The 26,919-nt window shown below is 43.4% G+C and overlaps 1 protein-coding gene across 2 annotated transcripts in view; it reads left to right on the top strand.

Moving 5' to 3' along the window:
* txndc16 (thioredoxin domain containing 16) overlaps nucleotides 1-15,795 on the top strand; it is a 55,756-nt gene extending 39,961 nt beyond the window's left edge. The window contains exons 17-20 of one of the 2 annotated variants that reach the window (XM_082974880.1): nucleotides 2,597-2,772; nucleotides 3,181-3,371; nucleotides 9,646-9,729; nucleotides 13,141-15,795. In XM_082974880.1, coding sequence (XP_082831006.1) covers nucleotides 2,597-2,772; nucleotides 3,181-3,371; nucleotides 9,646-9,729; nucleotides 13,141-13,391 — 702 coding nt within the window. In that variant the 3' untranslated portion in view covers nucleotides 13,392-15,795. The remainder of the gene's footprint in view (nucleotides 1-2,596; nucleotides 2,773-3,180; nucleotides 3,372-9,645; nucleotides 9,730-13,140) is intronic. The other variant, XM_082974882.1, reaches the window with a different exon arrangement.
* The last annotated feature ends 11,124 nt before the right edge of the window (nucleotides 15,796-26,919 follow it).

The raw sequence follows: 26,919 nt of genomic DNA, 5'->3' as shown, positions 1-26,919 counted from the left end.
GGAGATGCCCAACTCGGAGAGGGTGGAGAGGGAGGATCTGATGGTTCACAGTATCAAAGGCAGCAGATAGGTCTAGAAGGATGTATTCAAAATGTAACGAGTACTTTTGGGTTTCAGTGGAAATGTATGGAGTAAGAAGTACATTACATTCTTTAGGAATGTAGTGAAGTAAAAGTTGTCAAATATAAATTAAGTACAGATACAAAACAAAAATAAACTTTTGTATTTTTACTTAAGTACTTTACACCATTGCTTCTTGGTAAAAAATTCCAGTGTAGGTTTGGCCTTCTGTTCTAGATTATTGTCTGGCTGAAAGGTGAATTCCTCTCCCAGTGTCTAGTGTAAAGGACACTGAAGCAGGTTTTCATCTAGGATTTTGCTTAGCGCCAATCCTGTTTCTTTTTATCCTGGAAAAACTTCCCAGTATATGCTGATGTCAAGAATACCCATCCCATGATGCAGCCACCACCGTGCTTGAAAATAAGGCTGCAGTTACTCAGTGATGTGTTGTGTTGGATTTGCCCCAACCTTAAGGCTTTGCATTTAGGCCAGAAAGTGTATTTCTTTGCCATGGTTTTTTGTAGTATTACTTTAGTGCCTTGTTGCTTACAAGATGCATGTTCTGTATATTTCATTCTTCCTTTCACTCTGTCATGGGGAGGCAGGTAGCCTAGTTTGAATCCCCGAGCTGACAAGGTAAAAAATCTGTCGTTCTGCCCCTGAACAAGGCAGTTAACCCACTGTTCCTAGGCCATCATTGAAAATAAGAATTTATTCTTAACTGACTTTCCTAGATAAATAAATAAAAATTTAAGCAATTATTGTGGAGTCACTACAATGTTGATCCATCCTCAGTTTTCTGCCATTGAACTCTGTTTAAAAATCACCCTTGGTCTCATTGTAACATCCCTGAGCAGTTTCCTTCCTAACCTACAGCTCAGTAAAGAAGGACGGCTGTCTTTGTCTGGGTAGTTTAATACATAATCCACAGCATAATTATTAACTTGACCATGCTTAGAGATATTCAGGGCCTCCTGAGTGGCGCAGTGGTCTAAGGCCACTAGAGATTCTGGGTTCGAGTCCAGGCTCTATCGCAGCCGGCCGCGACCTGGAGACCCATGACACGGTGCACAATTGGCCCAGCATCGTCCGGGTTAGGGGAGGGTTTGGCTGGCAGGGATGTCCTTGTCCCATCGTGCACTAGTGACTCCTGTGGCGGGCCGGGCGCAGTGCACGCTGCCACGGTCGCCAGGTGTACGGTGTTTCCTCCGACACATTGGTGCAGCTGGCTTCCGGGTTAAGTGGGAATTGTGTCTTGAAGCAGTGCAGCTTGATTGGGTTGTGTTTCGGAGGATGCACGGCTCTCGACCTTCGGCTCTCCCTTAGTCCGTACGGGAGTTGCAGCGATGAGACAAGACTGTAACTACCAATTGGATACCATAAAATTGGGGAGTTAAAGGGAGTAAAAAAAAAAAAAAGGTGATATTCAATGTCGGATTTGTTATTGTTTCCCATCTACCAATGGCTGACCTTCTTTGAGGCTTTCAAAATGCTCTCTTAGTTGTTAAAAAATCATTTCAACCCCTATTATTTTCCATGTATGTGATTTAAGCCAAAATTTAGGCTTGCCTAAACAAAGGAGCTGAATACTTGTGCAACGGCTAATATATATATATATATATATATATATATGTATATATGTATATATATATATGTATATGTGTGTGTGTGTGTACAGTTGAAGTCAGAAGTTTACATACACTTAGGTTGGTGTCATTTAAAACTCGATTTTCAACCATTCCACAAATTTCTTGATAACAAACTATAGTTTTGGCAAGTCCGTTAGGACATCTACTTTGTGCATGACACAAGTCATTTTTCCAACAATTGTTTACAGACCGATTATTTCACTTAATCACAATTCCAGTGGGTCAGAAGTTTACATACACTTAGTTGACTGTGCCTTTAAACAGCTTGGAAAATTTCAGAAAATGATGTCATGGCTTTAGAAGCTTCTGATTGACATCATTTGAGTCAATTGGAGGTGTATCTGTGGATGTATTTCAAGGCCTACCTTCAAACTCAGTGCCTGTTTGCTTGACATGGGAAAATCAAAAGAAATCAGCCAAGACCTCAGGAAAAAAAATGGTAGACCTCCACAAATCTGGTTTATCCTTGGGAGCAATTTCCAAACGCCTGAAGGTACCACGTTCATCTGCACAAACAATAGTACGCAAGTATAAACACCATGGGACCACGCAGGCGTCATACCGCTCAGGAAGGACCTAAGACAGAGAATTTTTACTAGGAATAAATGTCAGGAATTGTGAAAAACTGAGTTTAAATGTATTTGGCTAAGGTGTATGTATACTTCCGACTTCAATTGTATGTGTGTGTGATTTATATTTTTATTCATCTTTAAAAATGTTCAAATTTTCCTTCCACTTTGACAGAGTAGATTGTGGACAAAAGAATGACATCAATTTTAATCCCACTTTCTAACAAAATAAAATCCAAGGAGTATGAATGAATACTTTTGCAACACACTGTATTTATCATTGAGCACCTTTTTTCGCTCTCTCTGTTCCCCTTCCAGCCGGAATTGACAGTGGAAAACCTGCCCCTGTATCTGGAGCTAAAAAAAAAACTTCTGCTGCTGTTTGTGGGAGACGAGGAGAGCGGGAGGAAAGGGAACAAGAGAGTATTGGAGGATATGAGGAGTCTGCTGAACACAGGATTGCCTAACCCCTACCTGCCCTGCTGGATCCACCTGTATGTACCGGAGTATTACGTGTCCCACGTCAATGAAGGGTTACAGTAGGTTTCAGAGTGTCGGGAACACAAAGTTTAGGGCAAGGCAGCCATAGCCCAATTATGTGACTGAAAGGTTTAGTTCTAGTGGCATTAGCATCAAATGTTCGTCATTGTCTTGTCGTCCACTTGGGAGGAACATTTCAATATACTGTTTCAAGGCGAAGTATGATTCAGAATTGGGGTTTTATAACTCCATTGTCTTTTCAACTGTTATTTTCTGCCAATGACCCACTATTTTCAACACAGATTGTGTTTTACTTTTATCTTTGAATTGAATATCAGCTCATTGACTGAGTCATGGTTGGATGGAAAAATCAGTGAATGCAGGGTGTATTTTGGTGTTGAGGGGTATCTTGTGTGTTCCAGGGGTCGTACCCCTGCAGGTAAGGCTGTCCTGGAGGCATACCTGGGTTTCCTGCCCCTGCTCCCTGCCCTGGTGGTCTCCCAGCTGGCCACAGGAGGAGAGGTCTTCCACTACCCCACTGGCAGACCCCTAATGGTACAGCCCATTCTGCAGTGGCTGCAGAGAGTGGAGGATGGTGAAGAACCACCTGCAGGTATGGGGGGGTGGTGTTAAAGTACTTGGTTAGTCCAGTGTCTCCTTGATTTACTCTGGCAGTGACCAAAATTACCACAGTTAGAAATAAGTTTATCAGCAAAGAACAGTTAAATTAAAAAGAAAAATAACTTTCAACTTGTACTTTGCATCCCCCTATGGAAGTGCACTCTATGATGAATGACAAATGCTGCATTTGCACCTGCAGTTTTTGGCCTTTAAGGGGCACACAAAGCCCTGTTGCCATGGCTGCAAGTTGAAGGCTCTGACTATCAGCTCCTATTTGCACGTTCCCAACATCAGTTAATTAATTCACCACTGCCTCTGTCCATATGTATTACTTGTGTATAGAAGTATACACAAGTAATACATAGTACACAAGTATACTATATATACACAAGTAATACACAAGTGGCTCAGTTGGTAGAGCATGGTGTTTGCAACGCCAGCATGGTGTGTGCAACGCCAGGGTTGTGGGTTCGATTCCCACGGGGGGCCAGTACAAACAGAAAAAAAAAAAATATATGTATGTATTCACTACTGTAAGTCGCTCTGGATAAGAGCGTCTGCTAAATGACTAAAATGTAAAAATGTTGTGCTACATATGCAAATGTAGGCATTTCTGGTTGTGTTGAGATGAGATGGTACTTTGTCTTCATGCACAGAAATGTGCATTGCATCACATGCTCCACGTCTCACACATAAATCTATGTAATCATGTCAACGCAACCTATTAATCAACATAATCACATTTCATATTCTCTACTGTATGGGTCAGTGAATAATGGAGTAGGCCAATCTTATGGTCTTTTTCCTGATTGTGTCATTCAAGCCATTCTGTGTACGTACTGTATGTGCTTTTTTGCCAAGAGTCTGTAAAGTCTCAATTGACAATCTCAGGTGGCTGTGTCCTGTCTGGGTATTGTACCACACAGCTCCATCTGTCACCACCATTCATGAGATCACCACCTCTATTTATTCAAACCTCTTTCTCCAGTGCCTTTTTGAGCTAATCCAATCGCTATTGTTTTGTGGGCGGATTAGTATTGTATATGTGTGTGACAGACTGATGCCTTGCTGGTTTCTACCCAAAATGCACACTCATCGACAAACCTCCAAAGACTAGGCGTCAGGTTTTTCTTTGTTATTCCACTTCTAGTGACACAGAGGGAGCTGAAATGAAGTACAGTAGAGGAAGGAGGGTGTTTTCCTGAGACACTTCCAATCCACTTCCTCTGTCTCTGGAGGGAACTGTATCTCTTAATTGTGTCTGATGGTTGCCAGTTATAGTCCTGAGTCATCATACAGCACTCACCATAGATTGAGGTTCTTTTCAGGCTAATGCCCCCTCTTTCTGGTTTGTGTTCATTAGGCATCAAACGGACTGAAACAGGGATGGCCTACCTGGAGTTGTCCAATAAGAAACGCTTGTTTTTCGTTTTCTGTTGCAAAATGTTAATGTTTTGCATTGCGTGCACTAATGAACACCACCCTGCGCTTTCTCTGTCTGGAGAAGCACATCATTTGTCAACTTCAAGTGTTTGACGTTTAGACTGTTGATGTTTTTCATTTTCTGGAGCTGACTCGAGAGTTTGTATTCATCCATCATAATCAGAAACCCTATAGACATCAATTACAGTGGTTCAGTAATATGGTTGTTAAACTTTGACGGAAAGGTACATTTACTGTTAGGACATCTTATGATACTCGTGTTTCTATACCAAGCTTACTGTATCTTACATTTGATTTGGGTTTTCATCCGTATTAACATTTTCTTCAGTTACGAAATGTGGAAATATCGTTTAGAGAAAATCATACTTGGAAGAAGTTCATTTTTAGATGCGTTAGGAATTCAATCTAGACTATTCTGTACACCGTTGCAGATAGCGCTGTGATGTCTAGAGCTGACACTACTCCCAGTTCCACAGACTGTGAACCAGTCCGCTCTATACAATACATTTCTGTCTATTCTGCTCTATACAATACATTTCTGTCTGGACCAGAGGGATCCAAACCCATTGAGAGTATGGCAATGACTCCTTTCAAGCTCGACCAGGTGATAATGCACACAACCTGTGCATATATCTTGGCTTCTCCTCATTTATGTGTAATTCAAACAGACCCATTGTCTGAGTATATGACATTTACAGTTGCTTTCAAAGGCAAGCCCAATCTCGCTAAAGCCTGAATTGACAGTAGAGTGGGTCTTTGGCTCACATTTCTCTCCTCTCTATGCATTGATGGCTAATGCCATATCATATGGAAATGTCTTGTTTTATTTCAACCCCTTCTAGACACACACACATTTGAGAAGTTGGAGCACAGGGTCAGTCATGGTAAGGGGACCATGGAGCAGTTTAGGTTAAATGCCTTGCTCAAGGGAACAACGGTATCAGTACCTCTTGTTGCTGGCACCCCTCTTTAACCTCTAGGATCTACACCCATTGGCAGGTTGACAAAGTGGCTTGTATCAAATCCGACTGTAAATTTGACCTTTCAGTCTCCCAGGCAATAATGCACAAAACCTGCATCATTGCTCTACCGGGTAATTCAAGCATCGACTCATTTGTCTAAGTACATGACATTTTACAGTTACTTTCAAAGATGAGCTCAATCACACTAAAGCCTGATTTGACAGTAGTGTGTTGGCTCATGTTTCTCCCCTCTCTCGCTACGCATTAACTGCTAATGCATTCAACTCCACACGATGATCATTGTCCATTATCACAGAGTTGAAAATTTGACTCTGCTTCATCCCAACTCTTTGAAAACAGACACACACAGCGAGAAGAGTTTTGAGCACAGGGTCAGCCATAGTAAAGCGTGGAGCAGGGCACTAATGCAGAAGATGGCATCTAGGATTTGATACTAGCAACCAACACATTTTTCAGACGGACCTGGGATTTGAAACGGCAACCCTCTGGTTGATGCCACGCCTCTCACCTCTAGGATCTGCACCCATTGGCAAGGTGACAAAATGACTCCTCCTTTCATGGTCGACCAGGTGATAATGTACACAACCTACATCATGACTACTGTGTAATTCAAGCATTGTATTGTTGTAAATGTCATGTACTCAGACTGTTACTTTCAAAGACCAGCCCAATCCCACTAAAGCCTGAAATGACAGTAGAGTGGATTTTTGGCTCACGTTTCCCCCCTCTCTACACATTGATGGCTTATGCATTCCACTCACCACACAATGAAGATGACTTTATTGTCCATTTCCTTGAGATAGCCACAAAGTCAGTCTCTGTAAGCATGGAAATGGAAGATGGAATTGGCACTAAGTAACTGCTGTAAAAGCACAAATTGTATATAATGCAATATTCCTGTCTGGAGAGACCAAGCTACTGTCTGGTCGAAAATTATTGGCACCCTTGATAAAGATGAGCAAAAAGACTAAAATAATAACACTGAACTATATTGTATGCAACAACAAAATATTTTATACTAATGCAATTGCTCAGAGATTTTGGTTTAACAAATAATAAAACAAATCTCAAAGATAGGCACCAAAATTATTGGCTCACCTGTTTTCAATACTCCAACACCCTCCCTTTGCAAGGATAACGACACTGAGCTTTTTTTCTAAAATGTTTGAAATTTGAGAATATTTGAGGGATCTTAGACCATTCCTCCATGAAGAATCTTTCCAGGTCATTGATATACTTTGTCTGCACTTCTGAACTGCTCTCTTCAATTCAAACCACAGGTTGTCAATGTGGTTCAAGTCCGGAGACTGAGATGACCATTGCAAAGTCTTGATTTTGTGGTCAGTTAAGCATTTGATGTGCTTGGAGTTATTGTTAGACCGCTGCGCCACTCGGGAGCCCTAAGGCACTGCATCTCAGTGCAAGAGGCATCACTAAAGTCCCTGGTTCGAATCCAGGCTGTGGTTGGAAGTCCCATAGGGTGGCGCACAATTGGCCCAGCATCGTCCGGGTTTGGCTGGGGTTGGCCGTCGTTGTAAATAAGAGTTTGTTCTTAACTGACTTGCCTAGTTAAGTAAAGGTTAAAAAAAAAAAAACATAAGGTTTTTGGCTAAAATGTCCTGGTACTTGGTAACGTTCATGATGTCGTTGATCTTAACAAGGGCCTCAAGACCAGTGGAGGCAAAATTGTCCCATAACATCAAAGATCCATCACCAAATGTTACAGTAGATATGAGGTACTTTTTTCATATGCTTCAGATGACATGAAAATCGAGCTCTTTGGCCACGCACACCAGTGGTGGGTTTGGTGTTGGAAAAAGGATGCATATGCAGAAAAGTAACATTCATGTGTAAGAGTTGTTGGTTTCATTTGAAATAATGTACATTCAGAATTATTTTCAAATACTTCCAACGATACTGTATGTATTTGAAGTAATTGTAAATACATGGCAATACTTTCCAAATAGTATTTTCAAATGCATTCCAATATTCAACTACTTGTTTTTTTTTTTCATATAAAGGTTATCTGAATACTTCTTTTGACATTTTAATGAAAGGTAATTGAGATACCAGGGCTGTTATCTGAGCTGACAAGGTAAAAATCTATCGTTCTGCCCCTGAGCAAGGCAGTTAACCCACTGTTCCCCGGGCCCCGAAGACGTTGTCGATTTAAGGCAGCCCCCCGCACCACTCGATTCAGAGGGGTTGGGTTAAATGCGGAAGACACATTTCAGTTGAAGGCATTCAGTTGTACAACTGACAAGGTATCCCCCCTTTCCCTTCCCTTATCCGCAAGGTAGGGTTATCGATTATTGAAAACGGGTGCCAATATATTTTGTTGAACAAAATCTCTGAGCAATTGAGTTAGTATAAAATATAATTTTCACATGTTTTTGACCATACAATCAATATAGCTCAGTATTTGTATTATTTATTTTGAACAGGTATTTTTTGCTCCTCTTTATCAAGGGTACCAATAATTTTGGACCTGACTGTATATATAGATCATGAGTATTATCTGTGAAGGGTCAAGCCCTTTTAGTGCTACAAAAGTGAACAGGCTATCACATAAGCATCTTTGGGTGTATATAGCATTTTCTAGAACCCAATGTGGTGGTGTTATTATTAACATGAATTGTACCCTTCCCTCTTAAAGGTATAAGTCACTCAAAGATGATTTTAGTATTTGTTCATTAGTCCATTGTTAATACAACCCTAAAATAATGTGCATGTCGAGTTTTAAAGATGGAGAACTTTCAGTACAGAGCAAAAACTGTGATGCAATTTGCATGTTAAGTGAACTATCCCTTTAACTGTGCACTACGGATCTGGTGTTTGATCCTGCTGGTCATTTTAGACTTTTTCTCCTGCTGTATCTATTTCAGAGCGCCAGTGGAAAATCTAATTCTAAATTGAGGTTCCACATGCAGGGGCAGAAATCCCGGGGGGGACGGGGGGGACACGACCCCCCCCCCCCCATCCTGGGAAAAATATGATTTGTCCCCCCCAATATATCACTGAAACATAACTATGTAATTTAAATAATAAGGTTAATCCAGTCAGTCGTGCGCACACATACTAGCTGAATATGCAGAGCTAGCGCGTAAATACTAACTATTAAGATAGCTAGTACCTATTCCATGTAAGTGGCGTCGTCAAAGATGGAATCTTTGCTATCGTCAATTTATTCCAAGATCAGCATGCAGATGATGTAAGTTAGTGCTTCAAAGTCCCTGTGATAAGGTTAGCGATAAACTGAACAGAACAACACTCTCCTCTACCATTGTCTTAAATATATTTAATGGTCTCGTTGCAAAAGCTAAATTGTCGCAACTTTTATTTATTTATTTTATTTCACCTTTATTTAACCCGGGTAGCAAAGATTATAGCAAACACCACTGAAACTGAATTGGTGCTCGCTTGCTTTGCAAATTCAGCTATTGTTGGAAGCCAGCCAATATGAAACAAACTATTCAAATTACAAAAGGTTGCAGCATATGTTGTGTAAATGGTGAACTCGTACAGCTGTCAACTCTTGACATTTTAATCCGTTTCACATTTGCTAGCTACCTTTTAGATCGAAGCCCAAATAGAATGATAAAAGATAAGATGATAGAAGCCCATCTCCTACTGTAAATAACCTACACACTGTGTGTGTGTGTGTGAGCCAGCCAGCCATGTTGAAAAATGGCAGAAAAATAAAAGACGGCTCAGGTTTTTCAATACACCAAAACGCATAGTAAGAACCCTAGTAGCCTAATATCTCAAAGACTAGTTGATAAAATGTTCATAAGAAATAAATGAAATTCTAATGGAAATGTTTCACAATGATGTCATTAGGCAGAGCAGGCAACAGATGGCACACAGACAGCAGAGCTGGGGACAGATATGCAGGGACAGACTGGCAGAGACAGGGAGTCTCGGGTAAGTTTGTTGAGTCTTTGTTTGGCAACATTATGAAAGGTTCTCCATTTTTTTTACTTGTAAAATAGGAACATAATTGGAAAATGCCATGGATACCCCCACTCTCAACTTAAACTGGTGACTGAACTAAGATTTGTTAAAGGCAATGGCATTGCTGTTGTGATTAGTTGTGTAGTTTTGGGTACCGGTAGTTAGGAGTACGGCAAACACCTTATTTCTTTGGTTCCTCAATATACATTTACAATGTAGGCTATGTGTTACAGCACTACTTTTGGTGTCCCCCTCAGGAATTGCTCTTGAGAAAATTTAATGTAATTGTCCCCTCCAAAGTTGATATTAGATTTTCGCCCCTGTCCACATGTTGTCATGGAAGTATTCCTTAAGTTCTGTGACCTTGCACTACATCCAGCTGCATATTTGGTATTTTATTAGGATCCCCATCAGCTGTCACAAAAGCAACAGCTACTCTTCCTGGCGTCCACACAAAACATGAAACATGATATAATACAGAACAGCTCAAGGACAGAATTTTTTTGTCAAAGGCACACGTATCCTACATATCAATAAATACACACAAACTATCTAGACCAAATAGGTGTTGTGCCGTGAGGTTTTGCTTAGTTTTTTAAAAACCAGGTTTGCTGTTTATTTGAGCAATATGAGATGGAACGAAGTTCCATGCAATAATGGCTCTATGTAGTACTGTATGATTTCTTGAATTTGTTCTGGATTTGGGGACTGTGAAAAGACCCCGTGTGTGTGTGTGTGTGTGTAAGTTGACTATGCAAACAATTTAGGATTTTCAACACAATGTTTCTTTTTAAAAATGAGTCATGCAGTCACTCTCTCCTCCACTCTTAGCCAAGAGAGACTGGCATGCATAGTATTTGTATCAGCACTCTGATTACAATGAAGAGCAAGACGTGCCGCTCTGTTCTGGGCCAGCTGCAGCTTAACTAGGTTTTTCCTTGGAGCACTGGACAATAATCAAGATTAGACAAACTAGAGCCTGCAGAACTTGCTTTTTGGAGTGTGGTGTCAAAAAAGCAGAACATCTCTTTATTACGGACAGACCTCTCCCCATCTTTACAATCATTGAATCTATATGTTTTGATCATGACAGTTTAAATTACTCGGCGTTACCTTAGATTGTAGTCTCCTCAACTTGTTCAACAGCCACACCATTCATTACCAGATTCAGCTGAGGTCTAGCTAGAACTTAGAATGATTTGTACCAAATACAATGCTCTTAGTTTTAGAGATGTTCAGGACTAGTTCATTACTGGCCACCCATTCCAAAATGGACTGCAACTCCTTTGTTAACCTCTCTGGGCCAGTGGGACGTTTGCGTCCCACTCTATTCAACAGCCAGTGGAATTGCGTAGCGCGAAATAGAAATACCTAAAAAATGCTATAACTTCAATTTCTCAAACATATGACTATTTTACACCATTTGAAAGATAAGACTCTCGTTAATCCAACCATGTTGTCCGATTTCTAAAAGGCTTTACAGTGAAAGCAAAACATTAGATTATGTCAGGAGAGTACCCTGCCAAAAATAATCACACAGCCATTTTCAAAGCAAGCATATATGTCACAAAAACCAAAACCACAGCTAAATGCAGCACTAACCTTTGATCTTCATCAGATGACACTCCTAGGTCATTATGTTATACAATACATGCATGTTTTGTTCAATCAAGTTCATATTTATATCAAAAAACAGCTTTTTACATTAGCATGTGATGTTCAGAACTAGCATTCCCACTGAAAACTTCCGGTGAATTTACTAAATTACTCATGATAAACCTTGACAAAATACACAACAATTATTTTAAGAATTATAGATACAGAACTCCTTTATGCAAACGTTATGTCAGATTTTAAAATAGCTTTTCGGCGAAAGCACATTTTGCAATATTCTGAGTACATAGCTCAGCCATCACAGGCTAGCTAATTTGACACCCACCAAGTTTAGGGCAACCTAAACTCAGAATTACTATTAGAAAAATTGGATTACCTTTGCTGTTCTTCATCAGAATGCACTCCCAGGACTTCTACTTCAACAACAAATGTTGTTTTGGTTCCAAATAATCCATAGTTATATCCAAATACCTCCGTTTTGTTTGTGCGTTCAGGTCACTATCCGAAGGGTAATGCGCGAGCGCATTTCGTGACAAAAAATTTCAAAATATTCCATTACCGTACTTAGAAGCATGTCAAACGCTGTTTTAAAATACAGTTTTATGCTATTCTTCTCGTAAAATAGTGATAATATTACAACCGGACAACGTTGTATTCATTCAAAGACTGAAAGAAAAAAATTGAGAAGTCTCGTGAATGCGCATCTCAGTCTCACTGTCCCCAGGCAGGCCACTTACAAACTCTGCTGCTGTACTTTGCCCAGAGACAGGAGACGCGTCATTCCGCTTTCTGGCGGCTTTAGAGAGCCATTGGAAGCCTTAGAAAGTGTCACATAACAGCACAGATGCTGTAATTTCGATAGAGAGGCAACAAATTGTCAGACAGGGCACTTCCTGCTTGGAATCTTCTCAGGGTTTTGCCTGCCATATGAGTTCTGTTATACTCACAGACACCATTCAAACAGTTTTAGAAACTTTGGAGTGTTTTCTATCCAAATCTACTAATAATACGCATATTCTCATTTCTGGGCAAGAGTAGTAACCAGTTTAAATCGGGTACGTTTTTTATCCGGCCGTGAAAATACTGCCCCCTATCCCCAACAAGTTAAAGGCACAGTCAACTTAGTGTATGTAAACTTCTGACCCACTGGAATTGTGATACAGTGAATTATAAGTGAAATAATCTGTTTGTAAACTATTGTTGGAAAGATTACTTGTCATGCACACAGTAGATGTCCTAACCGACTTGCCAAAACTATAGTTTGTTAACAAGAAATTTGTGGAGCGGTTGAAACACTTAGGTTGGAGTCATTAAAACTCGTTTATGTAAACTTCCGACTTCAACGGTAGGTAGGTAGGTAGGTAGGTAGGTAGGTAGGTAGGTAGGTAGGTAGGTAGGTAGGTAGGTAGGTAGGTAGGTAGGTAGGTAGGTAGGTAGGTAGGTAGGTAGGTAGAAATGGAACCAAATGATCTGTTTGTATTCAGTCCTTTTTAAATAGGATATATGGGCTACTGTGTAGGTGGAATGTGATAGTCTGCCTATAACCAGCCTGAGTAAGTTTGTTCTCTTATAAGGTTACTGTATGCTCTATCAAACACAACCCATAGCACATCTTTTCATGTGTTAGTTTACCGTTTTACGGATTTGTCTTGTTTTTCTTTAGCTTTTTCTTGTTTCTGTTCCTTCAGGTTTTTCTGTTATTCTACTATTTGTGTATGGTGCGTTCTAAACAGGTTCTGCTGCTGTTCCTCTCTCTCCCCCACCCAGGTGTGATCGTAGATGAGAAATGGATGCCCTCTATGCCCTTCTACGACTTTCTGTCCGTCATGGACCAGGAAGTGCCGGGCTATGCCTCCCAGAGGAGCGCTAAGACTAAAACAAGCCGGATTGAGAGAGCAGAGGGAGAGAAAGAGAAGAGCAGTGGTGGTGGTGAAAGACAAGCCCGAGCTGGAGCACACAACCCCCAAGGGTCACCCACCACCAAGCCTCCACAGACACCTCACCACTCTGAGCTATGAGGGGGCTAGAGCAGCAGCCCTGACTTCTGAAGGCTGGAGGAAACCAATGACAGCTTAGATCAGAATCACTTCTAACAGATAAGCTACACTGAAGCTATTAGATAGTGATAGCTTTATGGGCTGTGAGATCCACTGAGCCTCCTAGTATGTGGTTTAGCTGTTTTACAGTGCATTGGGAAAATATTCACACCCCTTGTCTTTTTCCACATTTTGTTACATTACAGCCGTATTCTAAAATGGACTAAAAAGATCCTCATCAATCTACACCCAATACCCCATAATGACAAAGCAAAAACAGGTTTTTAGACATTTTAGCCACACAAAAAAATATTTAGACCCTTTACTCAGTACTTTGTTGAAGCACCTTTGGCAGCGATTACAGCCTCCAGTCTTCTTGGGTACAGTATGACGCTACAAGCATGGCACACCTGCAATTTGGGGAGCTTCTCCCATTCTTCTCTGCAGATTCTATCAAGCTCTTTCAAGTTGGATGGGGAGTGTCGCTGTACAGCTATTTTCAGATCTCTGCGTACAATGGGGGGAAAAAAGTATTTGATCCCCTGCTGCCCTGCTGATTTTGTACGTTTGCCCACTTACAAAGAAATGATCAGTCTATAATTTTAATGGTAGGTTTATTTGAACAGAGACAGAATAACACCAAAACAATCCAGAAAAACGCATGTCAAAAATGTTATAAAATGATTTGCATTTTAATGAGGGAAATTAGTATTTGAACCCTCTGCAAAACATGACTTAGTACTTGGTGGCAAAACCCTTGTTGGCAATCACAGATGTCAGACGTTTCTTGTAGTTGGCCACCAGGTTTGCACACATCTCAGGAGGGATTTTGTCCCACTCCTCTTTGCAGATCTTCTCCAAGTCATTAAGGTTTCGAGGCTGACGTTTGGCAACTCGAACCTTCAGCTCCCTCCACAGATTTTCTATGGGATTAAGGTCTGGAGACTGGCTAGGCCACTCCAGGACCTTAATGTGCTTCTTCTTGAGCCACTCATTTGTTGTCTTGGCCGTGTGTTTTGGGTCATTGTCGTGCTGGAATACCCATCCACGACCCATTTTCAATGCCCTGGCTGAGGGAAGGAGGTTCTCACCGAAGATTTGACGGTACATGTCCCCGGCCGTCGTCCCTTTGATGCGGTGAAGTTGTCCTGTCCCCTTAGCAGAAAAACACCCCCGAAGCATAATGTTTCCACCTCCATGTTTGACGGTGGAGATGGTGTTCTTGGGGTCATAGGCAGCATTCCTCCTCCAAACACGGCGAGTTGAGTTGATGTCAAAGAGCTCCATTTTGGTCTCATCTGACCACAACACTTTCACCAGTTGTCCTCTGAGTCATTCAGATGTTCATTGGCAAACTTCAGACGGGCATGTATATGTATTCTTGAGCAGGGGGACCTTGCGGGCGCTGTAGGATTTCAGTCCTTCACGGCGTAGTGTGTTACCAATTGTTTTCTTGGTGACTATGGTCCCAGCTGCCTTGAGATCATTGACAAGATCCTCCCGTGTAGTTCTGGGCTGAGTCCTCACCGTTCTCATGATCATTGCAACTCCACGAGGTGAGATCTTGCATGGAGCCCCAGGCCGAGGGAGATTGACATTTCTTTTGTGTTTCTTCCATTTGCGAATATCCGCACCAAATGTTGTCACCTTCTCACCAAGCTGCTTGGCGATGGTCTTGTAGCCCATTCCAGCCTTGTGTAGGTCTACAATCTTGTCCCTGACATCCTTGGAGAGCTCTTCGGTCTTGGCCATGGTGGAGAGTTTGGAATCTGATTGATTGATTGCTTCTGTGGACAGGTGTCTTTTTTACAGGTAACAAGCTGCGGTTAGGAGCACTCCCTTTAAGAGTGTGCTCCTAATCTCAGCTCGTGACCTATATAAAAGACACCTGGGAGCCAGAAATCTTTCTGATTGAGAGGGGGTCAAATACTTATTTCCCTCATTAAAATGCAAATAAATGTATAACATTTTAGACATGCGTTTTTCTGGATATTTTTGTTATTCTGTCTCTCACTGTTGAAATAAACCTACCATTAAAATTATAGAATGATCCTTTCTTTGTCAGTGGGCAAACGTACAAAATCAGCAGGGGATCAAATACTTTTTTCCCCCACTGTATGTATGTATGTATGTATGTATGTATGTATGTATGTATGTATGTATGTATGTATGTATGTATGTATGTATGTATGTATGTATGTATGTATGTATGTATGTATGTATGTATGTATGTATGTATGTATGTATGTATGTATGTTCAACAAAAAAAAGAAACGTCCTCTCAATGTCAACTGCGTTTATTTTCAGCAAACTTAACATGTGTATATATTTGTATGAACATAACACGATTCAACAACTGAAACATAAACTGAACAAGTTCCACAGACATGTGACTAACAGAAATGGAATAATGTGTCCCTGAACAAAGGGGGGTCAAAATCAAAAGTAACAGGCAGTATCTGGTGTGGCCACCAGCTGCATTAAGTACTGCAGTGCATCTCCTCCTCATGGACTGCACCAGATTTGCCAGTTCTTGCTGTGAGACGTTACCCCACTCTTCCACCAAGGCACCTGCAAGTTTCCAGACATTTCTGGGGGGAATGGCCCTAGCCCTCACCCTCCGATCCAACAGGTCCCAGACATGCTCAATGGGTTTGAGATCCGGGCTCTTCGCTGGCCATGGCAGAACACTGACATTCCTGTCTTGCAGGAAATCACTCACAGAACGAGCAGTATGGCTGGTGGCATTGTCATGCTGGAGGGTCATGTCAGGATAAGCCTGCAGGGAGGGTACCACGTGTGAGAGGAGGATGTCTTCCCTGTGTTGCACAGCGTTGAGATTGCCTGCAATGACAACAAGCTCAGTCCGATGATGCTGTGACACACTGCCCCAGACCATGACGCTCATTCCTTCGACGATAAATGCAAACCTGACCATCACATTTACAATGAAGATCTGTGACGTTATTTGGATTTTTACGAATTATCTTTGAAAGACAGAGTCCTGAAAAAGGGACATTTTCTTTTTTTGCTGAGTTTGTATATTCACAGAATGTATATTTATATATTCCCAGATTGTATTTATACTTAATGGAATAGTTAATTATGTTACAACTTGATGTTAGATGGTTACTCACCCTGAAAGTAAGGTAAGGTTTGGTTTTCTCTAAACACTCACTTCACAATCAACGGAAGTTCATTTTTTTTTTTTATATACTTTTTTTTTTAAATATTGTTTCTAGACTGGCACAACTTAGGTTATGTCCCCCCCCCCCACTTCTAAAACCAGTCTGGGGGTCCTCCTCAGATTTTTGGAGGGCAACTAAAGCTCATTTCCTGCATTTATACACAATCTACATGTCCCTTTTGGGGACACTTATTGTAATTAAGAATATAATATGTTTCTAAACACTTCCACATGAATGTGGATGCTACCATGATTATGGATAATCCTGAATGAAGCGTGAATAATGATGACTGAGAAAGCTATGGATGCACAAATGTGACCAACCGGCTCAAATCGGTCTTATGTAGCAAAATTAGAAATTGTGTTTTTTACATTGGATAAAAGTAGACTCCGAGCTAGAAAATGGTATATCATACACTGCATTTTTTAGGAACAATGGAAAAGTAATTCTGCTTTGAAAGTAGATAAACTTGTATACTCACTTTTGAGAAAAGGGACTTTGAATATTTTGGTAGCTACTGGAGAGCTCTCCTTTGTCTATGCCTATTCAGGATTTGTTCACACCCTCTTAAGACAGCCTCACCCATCTCTTTAAGGATTCACATGTGAGGTCATGTGCTAAACAATGAGTAGTGTAGTAAAGATTAAGACTAAAAGTGGTAAAAGTAGTAGCCTACAATAAGGAAAAGTTCCACGTAATAAAGTGTCCAGATGAAAATATTTAATGAATATTAGATGACACTCAGACACACTTGTCTAAATTGATGGGTCATGTGAAAGAAATGCTATAACCCCCAGCCACAACCAGTGGTGGAAAAAGTACTACATTGCCATACTTGAGTAAATGTAAAGATACCTTAATAGAAAATGACTCCCGTAAAAGTCACCCAGTAAAATACTACTTGAGGTAGTCTAAAAGTATTTGATTTGAAAAATACTTAAGTATCAAAAGTAAATGGAATTGCTAAAATGTACTTAAGTATCAAATTTAAAAGTATAAATCATTTCAAAATCCTTATATTAAGGATATATATATATATTTTTACGGCTAGCCAGGGGCACACAACACTCAGACATTAATTTACAAGCTAAGCAATTGTGTTTAGTGAGTCTGCCAGATAAGATGCAGTAGGGATGACCAGGGATGTTCTCTCGATTAATGTGTGAATTGGACAATTTTCTTGTAACAATGTAACGAGTACTTTTGGGTGTCAGGGAAAATGTATGGAGTAAAAAGTACATTATTTTATTTCGGAATGTAGTGAAGTAAAAGTTGCCAAAAATATAAATAGTAAATTAAAGTACAGATACCCCTCAAAAATACTTAAGGAATTTACACCACATCTTGCTAAGTGGATGGGTCTCTACAGAAGGTGTAAACAGTACAGCCAAATGGTTACTTGCATAGTAGCAATATCAGAAATAGATAGTGCCAATATAAATAAAATAATATACAGTATGTTCATTAATGATATCAGTGATAGACGAGTTAGCTATATAGTACATACAATCAGGGGTAAAGTGGCTGAGCAGCAGGATAGAAAAGGCACTGCAGATAGTGCTGATGACTGGTCCGTCCAAACCACGCATGAACAAGGGAATCTATATTCGGAGACCCTGTTTCTGTCCTGCCCTTGACTTTGGTGCAGGTCATGTGATGTCCATAGCCTCTTCGTCCCATATCTTTTGAGAAGCTCAGGGAGTTTAGTTTGTATAGCTGTGTCCAGTCCAGATTGTGCTTGTACAGCAGGCCATCTATGGGAGGAAGATTGTCAACGTTGCGCAGCAACTGAAACCTGGTCCCGACTGAGTCCGAACGCTCCTTGGCTACAACAACACCAGGCTCCAGGGCATCGAAGCTGTAAAACAGGAAATAACAACAACAAATGTGAAGACATTACAACATTACACAACATCAATTCACTTCCCAAGTTTAGATAAGAATAACCTCATACAATGTCATTAAAATTATATTCACCTGAAGTGCTGGTACTGCTTGATCTGTGGCAGCGGCCTGAAGTACAGAGTCAGGTGTTGTTGCCAGCCATAGCTTTCCACCAGCACCGTACCATCCTCCAGTCCAACCAGCTGTGGGATGTTGACCCATGTCACAGCGTTGTCCTTCACAGGATGACTGCGCTGCTGCCTTTGCTGGATGACATGCCTTCATCAATCAAGTAGTTGACTTGTTGTGGTATTCCTTCACAGCAGACACCAAACAAGCCATACTTGCGAGGAGTTAAAAAGTAGATGGGACCTGGCTGCATAGGATCAGAAGGATAGTGCACCTGCAAACAACAAAAGAACATTAAGGTATATTACAATTAATTGTCTCATCCATCAGTCTGACCATATATATATATATATTTATATTATATATATTATAACATTTTTTTTTTTGTATATCTAACCATCTACAGTGGGGGAAAAAAGTATTTGATCCCCTGCTGATTTTGTACGTTTGCCCACTTACAAAGAAATGATCAGTCTATCATTTTAATGGTAGGTTTATTTGAACAGTGAGAGACAGAATAACACCAAAAAAAATCCAGAAAAACGCGTGTCAAAAATGTTATAAAATGATTTGCATTTTAATGAGGGAAATAAGTATTTGACCCCTCTGCAAAACCCTTGTTGGCAATCACAGAGGTCAGACGTTTCTTGTAGTTGGCCACCAGGTTTGCACACATCTCAGGAAGGATTTTGTCCCACTCCTCTTTGCAGATCTTCTCCAAGTCATTAAGGTTTCGAGGCTGACGTTTGGCAACTCAAACCTTCAGCTCCCTCCACAGATCTATAGGATTAAGGTCTGGAGACTGGCTAGGCCACTCCAGGACCTTAATGTGCTTCTTCTTGAGCCACTCCTTTGTTGCCTTGGCCGTGTGTTTTGGGTCATTGTCATGCTGGAATACCCATCCACGACCCATTTTCAATGCCCTGGCTGAGGGAAGGAGGTTCTCACCCAAGATTTGACAGTACATGGTCCCGTCAAATGATGCGGTGAAGTTGTCCAACACTTTCACCAGTTGTCCTCTGAATCATTCAGATGTTCATTGGCAAACTTCAGACGGGCATGTATATGTATTCTTGAGCAGGGGGACCTTGCGGGCGCTGCAGGATTTCAGTCCTTCACGGCGTAGTGTGTTACCAATTGTTTTCTTGGTGACTATGGTCCCAGCTGCCTTGAGATTATTGACAAGATCCTCCTGTGTAGTTCTGGGCTGATTCCTCACCGTTCTCAATAATCACACCAAATGTTGTCACCTTCTCACCAAGCTGCTTGGCGATGGTCTTGTAGCCCATTCCAGCCTTGTGTAGGTCTACAATCTTGTCCCTGACATCCTTGGGAGAGCTCTTTGGTCTTGGCCATGGTGGAGAGTTTGGAATCTGGTTGATTGATTGCTTCTGTGGACAGGTGTCCTTTTTACAGGTAACAAGCTGTGGTTAGGAGCACTCCCTTTAAGAGTGTGTTCCTAATCTCAGCTCGTTACCTGTATAAAAGACACCTGGGAGCCAGAAATCCTTCTGATTGAGAGGGGGTCAAATACTTATTTCCCTCATTAAAATGCAAATCAATTTATAACATTTTTGACGTGCATTTTTCTCAATATTTTTGTTGTTATTCTGTCTCTCACTGTTCAAATAAACCTACCATTAAAATTATAGACTGATCCTTTCTTTATCAGTGGGCAAACGTACAAAATCAGCAGGGGATCAAATACTTTTTCCCCCCACTGTATGTCCTTAATCAGTATAAAGGAGGTGTAATGATTTTTGTTTGGAGACGTAGCGGAGTCAGGCGCAGGACACAGGTATGAGTGCAAATAGTCTTGTTTACTCAAAAACACAATCAAAAATCTCCAACAGCAAAACAACAGGGTAAGGAGAAACACCTCCAACAACCACTGACAAACAATCACGGACAAAACAGAAAGGGAAGCCAGAGGGTTAAATAAGGAACATAATAAGGGAATTGAAAACAGGTGTGTAAAATTAAGACAAAACAAAACGAACAGGGAACTATGGATCGGTGGTGACTAGTTTGCCAGTGACGTCGACCACCGAACGCCGCCCGAACAAGGAGAGGGGCCGACTTCGGCGGAAGTCGTGACAGTACCCCCCCCCCCCCCCCTTGATGCGCGGCTCCAGCTGCACACCGGCCTCGGGGACGACCCGGAGGACGGGACGCAGGACGATCCGGGCGGAAGCGGTGAAACTCCTGGATTAACGATGGGTCCAGGATGTCCTCCGCCGGTACCCAGCATCACTCCTCCGGGCCGTTCCCCTCCCACTCCACGGGGTACTGAAGGCCCCTCGCCCGACGTCTGGAGTCCGTAATGGCTCGTACTTTGTACGCCGGGGCCCCCTCGATGTCCAGAGGGGGCGGAGGAACCTCCCGCACCTCAGACTGCTGGAGCGGACCAGCCACCACCGGCCTGAGGAGAGACACATGGAACGAGGGGTTAATATGATAATCAGGGGGAGTTGTAACCTATAACAAACCTCGTTCAGTCTCCTCAGGACTTTAAATGGCCCCACAAACCACGGACCCAGCTTCCGGCAGGGCAGGTGAAGGGGCAGGTTTCTGGTCGAGAGCCAGACCCGGTGCATAAACCGGGGCCTCACTGCGGTGGCTGTCGGCACTCGCCTTTTGCTGCCTGATGGCTCGTTGTAGTCGTACATGGGCAGCGTTCCATGTCTCCTCCGAGTGCCGAAACCATTCATCCACCGCAGGAGCGTCGATCTGGCTCCGATGCCATGGTGCCAGGACCGGCTTGTCGTGTCTTTGGCTATGCCGGATTAAGTGATATGACATGCTAACCTATAAAATCCTTTCTCTGTAATTAATATTACCTGATTAAGCTAATCATGTAAATGTAATTAACTAGAAAGTCGGGGCACCACGGAAGAACGTTTATAGAGCCGTTATCTTCCGAATAAACTCTTAAAATACTTAGTCATATTTTACATCGATAGCAGTCAATATTAACCCTTATCTTATTTTCAGTCTCATAATGAATGTTGTAAATTCTTGGCTATCTTCACGAACCCTGGCTAACAAGTTAAATCAGCAATACAAAATTGGGTTTAATTATTTATTTACTAAATACCTAAACTAATCACACACAATTACAAATACACCGAATACAAATGATGTCATACATGATGGCTGGTTACACAAAGGAAAGGGGGTTGGGCTTGAATGAAAGAGCGGGAAGATTTAGGAACAAAGAAACAGCAGCTATGCTATCGTAAATACATTATCTTATGCATTCTAAATTACCGCCCATTTGGAAAAGGAAAATGCAATAAATATTTACTCTGAGCTGCGCTTCGGTAGATTGGTCGTAGATGCTGGTCGGGTTGGCCAACAGATCTTCATGTCCTCGGAAGAATGTCTCTGGTGGTAAATTGGATACGTGGTGGTATCTTCGTCCGTCTGTTAGACTGGATCCGTCGTCCGTCCTTTCCTAGCCCCCGTCTACAGCGGCCGCTGCTAACTCAACGGCTAGGAAGTCTCACTTCTGTAGTGAATAAGCTCAAAGTTCATACCATTCGCCACCAAAGCTCACGCCGAGGTTGGCTTAGTTCTGTACTTGACATGTGTGTCCTTCTAACGCAGAGGCTGCAGACCTCACGTACTGGAACATGGTTATCTTTTCGTCAAAGGCTTATATAGTGGAGAGGGGGAAGGATGTATTTCATCGTTTATAACCCCTGTCTCTTCACAGGGGTGGGCCACTGATCAAGCAGGGCACTTTCCTTATGAAAACCCAATTCTCTCATTTGGAAGCTAAAATTACATTTAATCTCCTAACAAACAATTTCAATATCAAACATTTCAATTGCATAACAATTCCATGTTAATCTGATAACTAGAGGGTGTATACTTTCTCAGGTACAGTTTATGTCGTCCTGTCATCAGTCATAATGTCTCAGATGACAACCGAACTGACATCCATACTCATTACGTTCCCAAGCATATTTCCAACTGGTTTTATTACCAAAATATGGTTCATTTTCCCCATTTGTTTGATGTTCCCAGGCTCTCTATATTTAACACAGGCTATTCAAGTCCTTCAGTAGGGTCAGAAAGAGAGGGGAAGGGAGAAAGGTATTTATGGAGGGGTCATAAACCTTACCCACAGGCCAACGTCATGACAGGCTGATAACCCAGCACACACTGAAAAGGGGTTAGATTAGTAGAAGAGTGGCGGAGGGAGTTTTGGGCCATCTCCGCCCAGGGGATAAACGACGCCCACTCCCCCAGCCGGTCCTGGCAATAGGACCGCAGAAACCTACCCACCTCTTGGTTGACTCTTTCTACCTGCCCGTTGCTCTCGGGGTGGAAACCTGAAGTAAGGCTGACCGAGACCCCCAGGCGTTCCATAAACGCCCTCCAGACTAGACGTAAATTGGGGACCCCGATCAGACACTATGTCCTCAGGCACCCCGTAGTGCCGGAATACATGGGGGAACAGGGCCTCCGCAGTTTGTAGAGCCATAGGGAGACCGGACAAAGGAAGGAGACAGCAGGACTTAGAAAACCGATCCACAACGACCAGGATCGTGGTGTTACCCCGCGACGGGGGAAGATCCGTCACGAAATCCACCGATAGGTGTGTCCACGGTCGTTGCGGAACGGGAAGGGGTTGTAATTTCCCTCTGGGCAGATGTCTAGGAGCCTTGCACTGTGCGCATACCGAACTGGAGGAGACAAAAACCCTCATGTCCTTAGCTAACGTTGGCCACCAGTACTTCCCCGCAAAGCAGCGCACCGTCCGACCGATACCAGGACGACCAGAGGAGGGTGACGTGTGGGCCCAACAGATCAAACGATCGCGGACATCAAACGGAACGTACAAGTGCCCAACTGGACACTGGGGGGGGAGTGGGCTCTGCACGTGACGCCCGTTCGATGTCCGCGTCCACCTCCCATACCACTGGTGCCACCAGACAAGAAGCTGGAATTATGGGAGTGGGCTCCGTGGACCGCTGTATCATACAGCCGGGACTGGGCATCTGCCTTCACGTTCTGGGAACCTGGTTTGTAGGAGAGGGTGAAAACAAAGCGTGGGAAAAACATGGCCCACCTTGCCTGGCAAGGGTTCAGTCTCCTCGCTGCCTGAATGTACTCCAGATTTCAGTGGTCAGTCCAAATGTGGAAAGGGTGTCTAGCCCCTTCAAGCCAATGTCTCCACGCCTTCAGGGCCCCGACAACAGCCAACAACTCCCTATCCCCCACGTCATAGTTTTGTTCCGCCGGACTGAGCTTCTTAGAAAAGAAAGCGCAGGGGCGGAGTTTTGATGGCGTACCCGAGCGCTGAGATAGCACAGCCCCTATTCCAGCCTCTGACGCGTCCACCTCAACTATGAACGCTAAGGAGGGATCAGGATGCGCTAGCACTTGAGCCGTGGTAAACAGAGCCTTCAGGTGACCAAAAGCCCTGTCCGCCTCAGCCGACCACTGCAGTTGCACCGGTCCCCCCTTCAGCAAGGAGGTAATGGGAGCCGCCACCTGCCCAAAACCCCGGATAAACCTCCGGTAGTAGTTGGCAAACCCTAAAACCCGCTGCACCTCCTTTACCGTGGTTGGAGTTGGCCAATTACGCACGGCTGAATTGCGGTCATTCTCCATCTCCACCCCTGACGCGGAAAAACGGTACCCTAGGAAGGAGACGGAGTGTTGAAAGAACAGACATTTCTCTGCCTTGATGTAAAGGTCATGCTCCAACAGTCAACCAAGCACCATGCGTACAAGGGACACATGCTCGGCGCGGGAAGTGGAGTATATTAGAATGTCATCTATATACACCACTACACCCCGCCCGTGCAGGTCCCTGAAGATCTCATCCACAAAGGATTGGAAGACGGATGGAGCATTCATTAACCCATACGGCATGATGAGGTACTCATAGTGCCCAGAAGTGGTGCTAAATGCCGTCTTCCACTCATCCCCTCCCCGGATACGCACCAGGTTGTACGTGCTCCTGAGGTCCAATTTTGTGACCAGTGTTCCGCCTGCTACCTCGACTTCCTGGAGAACCTCCCCAGCACGGCCACAGCTAGTGCAGGGAATGGTCCCCCCTCCAGACCCCCTCATCGCAGCCCCTCCCAACTCCATAGGTGTTGGGTCTAAGGCGCTGGGGAATGGAACTAACGGACCCCGATCCGGACGTCCGCGGGAGGCCAACAGGTTATCCAGACTGATAGATAAGTCCACCAGCTGGTCCAGGTTGAGGGTGGTGTCCCTGCAGGCTAGCTCCCTACGAACGTCCTCTCGCAAACTACACCTGAAGTGGTCGATCAGGGCCCGCTCATTCCATCCCGCGCCCGTCGCCAGAGTTCTAAAATACAGCGCAAACTTCTGAGGGATTCTCATCGCGTGTCTCAAATGGAACAAGCGCTCCCCCACCGCTCTCCCTTCAGGTGGATGATCAAATACTGCCCGGAAGCGGCGGGAGAAGTCCTCATAGTCATCCAGAGTTGGGCCTTCCCTTCCCCAGATGGCGTTGGCCCACTTCAGGGCTTTTCCAGTCAGGCAGGAGATGAGGGCGCACACTCTCTCGCGTCCCGAAGGGGCCGGCTGAACAGCTGCCAGGTAGACCTCCAGCTGGAGTAGGAACCCTTGGCACCCGGCAGCTGTTCCATCATACGCTCCCGGGAGCGAGAGCCGAATCCCACTAGATCCTGACGACGGATGGGTAGGCATGGGTGTAGGTAGAGGTGCGGGTGGAGGTGGTGTGGCTGGGTCAACGGGAAATCCTCTTCTCTCCCACATCTCCATGGTCTGCAGCACGCGATCCATGGCTGTCCCGAGACTTTGTAACATGGTCACGTGCTGCTGGACGCGCTCCTCTACTGGGAGAGGAGGGCTGGCTCCGCCTGCTGACTCCATTTAAATGGTCCGTGATTCTGTAACGATTTTTGTTTGGAGACGTAGCGGAGTCAGGCGCAGGACACAGGTATGAGTGCAAACAGTCTTGTTTACTGAAAAACACAATCAAAAATCTCCAACAGCAAAACAACAGGGTTAGGAGAAACACCTCCAACAACCACTGACACGAACAATCACGGACAAAGTAGTAAGCCGGTGACGTCGACCACCGAATGCCGCCCGAACAAGGAGAGGGGCCGACCTCGGAAGTCGTGACAGGAGGAAATGTTGCTTACTTGTTGAGCAAAATCAAAGCTGTAATGCATCCTGATGTCTTTGCTTGCTGGTTCAATAGGGCCCCTGTCACAGTATCCACAGAAGGTGGCGCCCCTCCTCGGTGGGGCGGCGCTCGGCAGTCGTCGTCGCCGGCCTACTAGCTGCCACCGATCTATGTTTCTGTGTCTTTTGGTTTTGTCTGTCTGATCCGCACCTGTTTCTTGTCTGTCATTAGTTAGGTTATTTAGTGTGTCTTTTCAGTTCAGGATTTCGTGCGGGATTGTTTTGTCAACTCTGGACAGTTGTGAGTGAGTGCTGCGCTCATTGCTAATTATATTTACCGGGCTGCGCCCCATGCGTCTTTTGTTTTGGGAACGTGTTTTCCCTAGTTGAGTTTATGTGCGCCCTGTGCCTTTCGGCTTCTTGTGTTGTTCCCGGATTTTCTATTAAAACCCACTATTACTCCGGACCTCTGTCTCCTGCACCTGACTCTGCCTCTCTACTGATCCTGGTAATCGTGACAGCCCCCCAGAGAAAACTGCAGGTCTTGATAGGTGGTCTTGCAGTCAACAACCATCTTCTGGTAGACAGACCGCTCACTCTGAACAAGCAGGAGAGGCTGCTCTTGCTTCTTCAGCTTGGCTGATTTAACAGCTTCTGGCAGATTGGCAGATCTGAAGACCTGATAGTTGTTCCTCTGTCACTGCAAGCACAGGTCTGTCCTGGGCTTAGTGCTTGAGATGCGGGGTAGCAATTTTTTCCACAGATTCCTGAAGGAAGACAGCCGAGTACAAGTAGCTCTGGAAAACACAGAAATAATGTGAGATCAATAAAAGTAGTGCCAATCATGTTGGAGATCAATTAAATAATCAAAACATGTTTATGCTTTAAATACCAAGTGTTGTCATCGATTCCTGCTTCTTTTGTCACATGGGATGGCCTGGGTGGCGTCCTGGTAATACTATTGCATTATCCTCTGCGTAGTTGTTGATGAAGTTCACCACTCGTTGCAAGTCCTCATGCTTCAGGTGTAACCTGTACTTGCTTGGGCCAGCAATCATTTTGATGGAAGGCATTAGATCATTCTTGTATGACTGGTGGAGGAGAGTCAGGCGTGTTTTACTGATGCTGAAAGACAAATTCCAGGTACAAATATTTTAGCGTTATTA

Source organism: Salmo salar, chromosome 01 (assembly GCF_965601325.2).
Source record: "Salmo salar chromosome 01, fSalSal1, whole genome shotgun sequence".
In the NCBI taxonomy this organism is placed as follows: Eukaryota; Metazoa; Chordata; class Actinopteri; order Salmoniformes; family Salmonidae; genus Salmo; species Salmo salar.
Note: the sequence above shows the minus strand (reverse complement) of the source record. Positions and strands in the feature narration are given on the sequence as shown.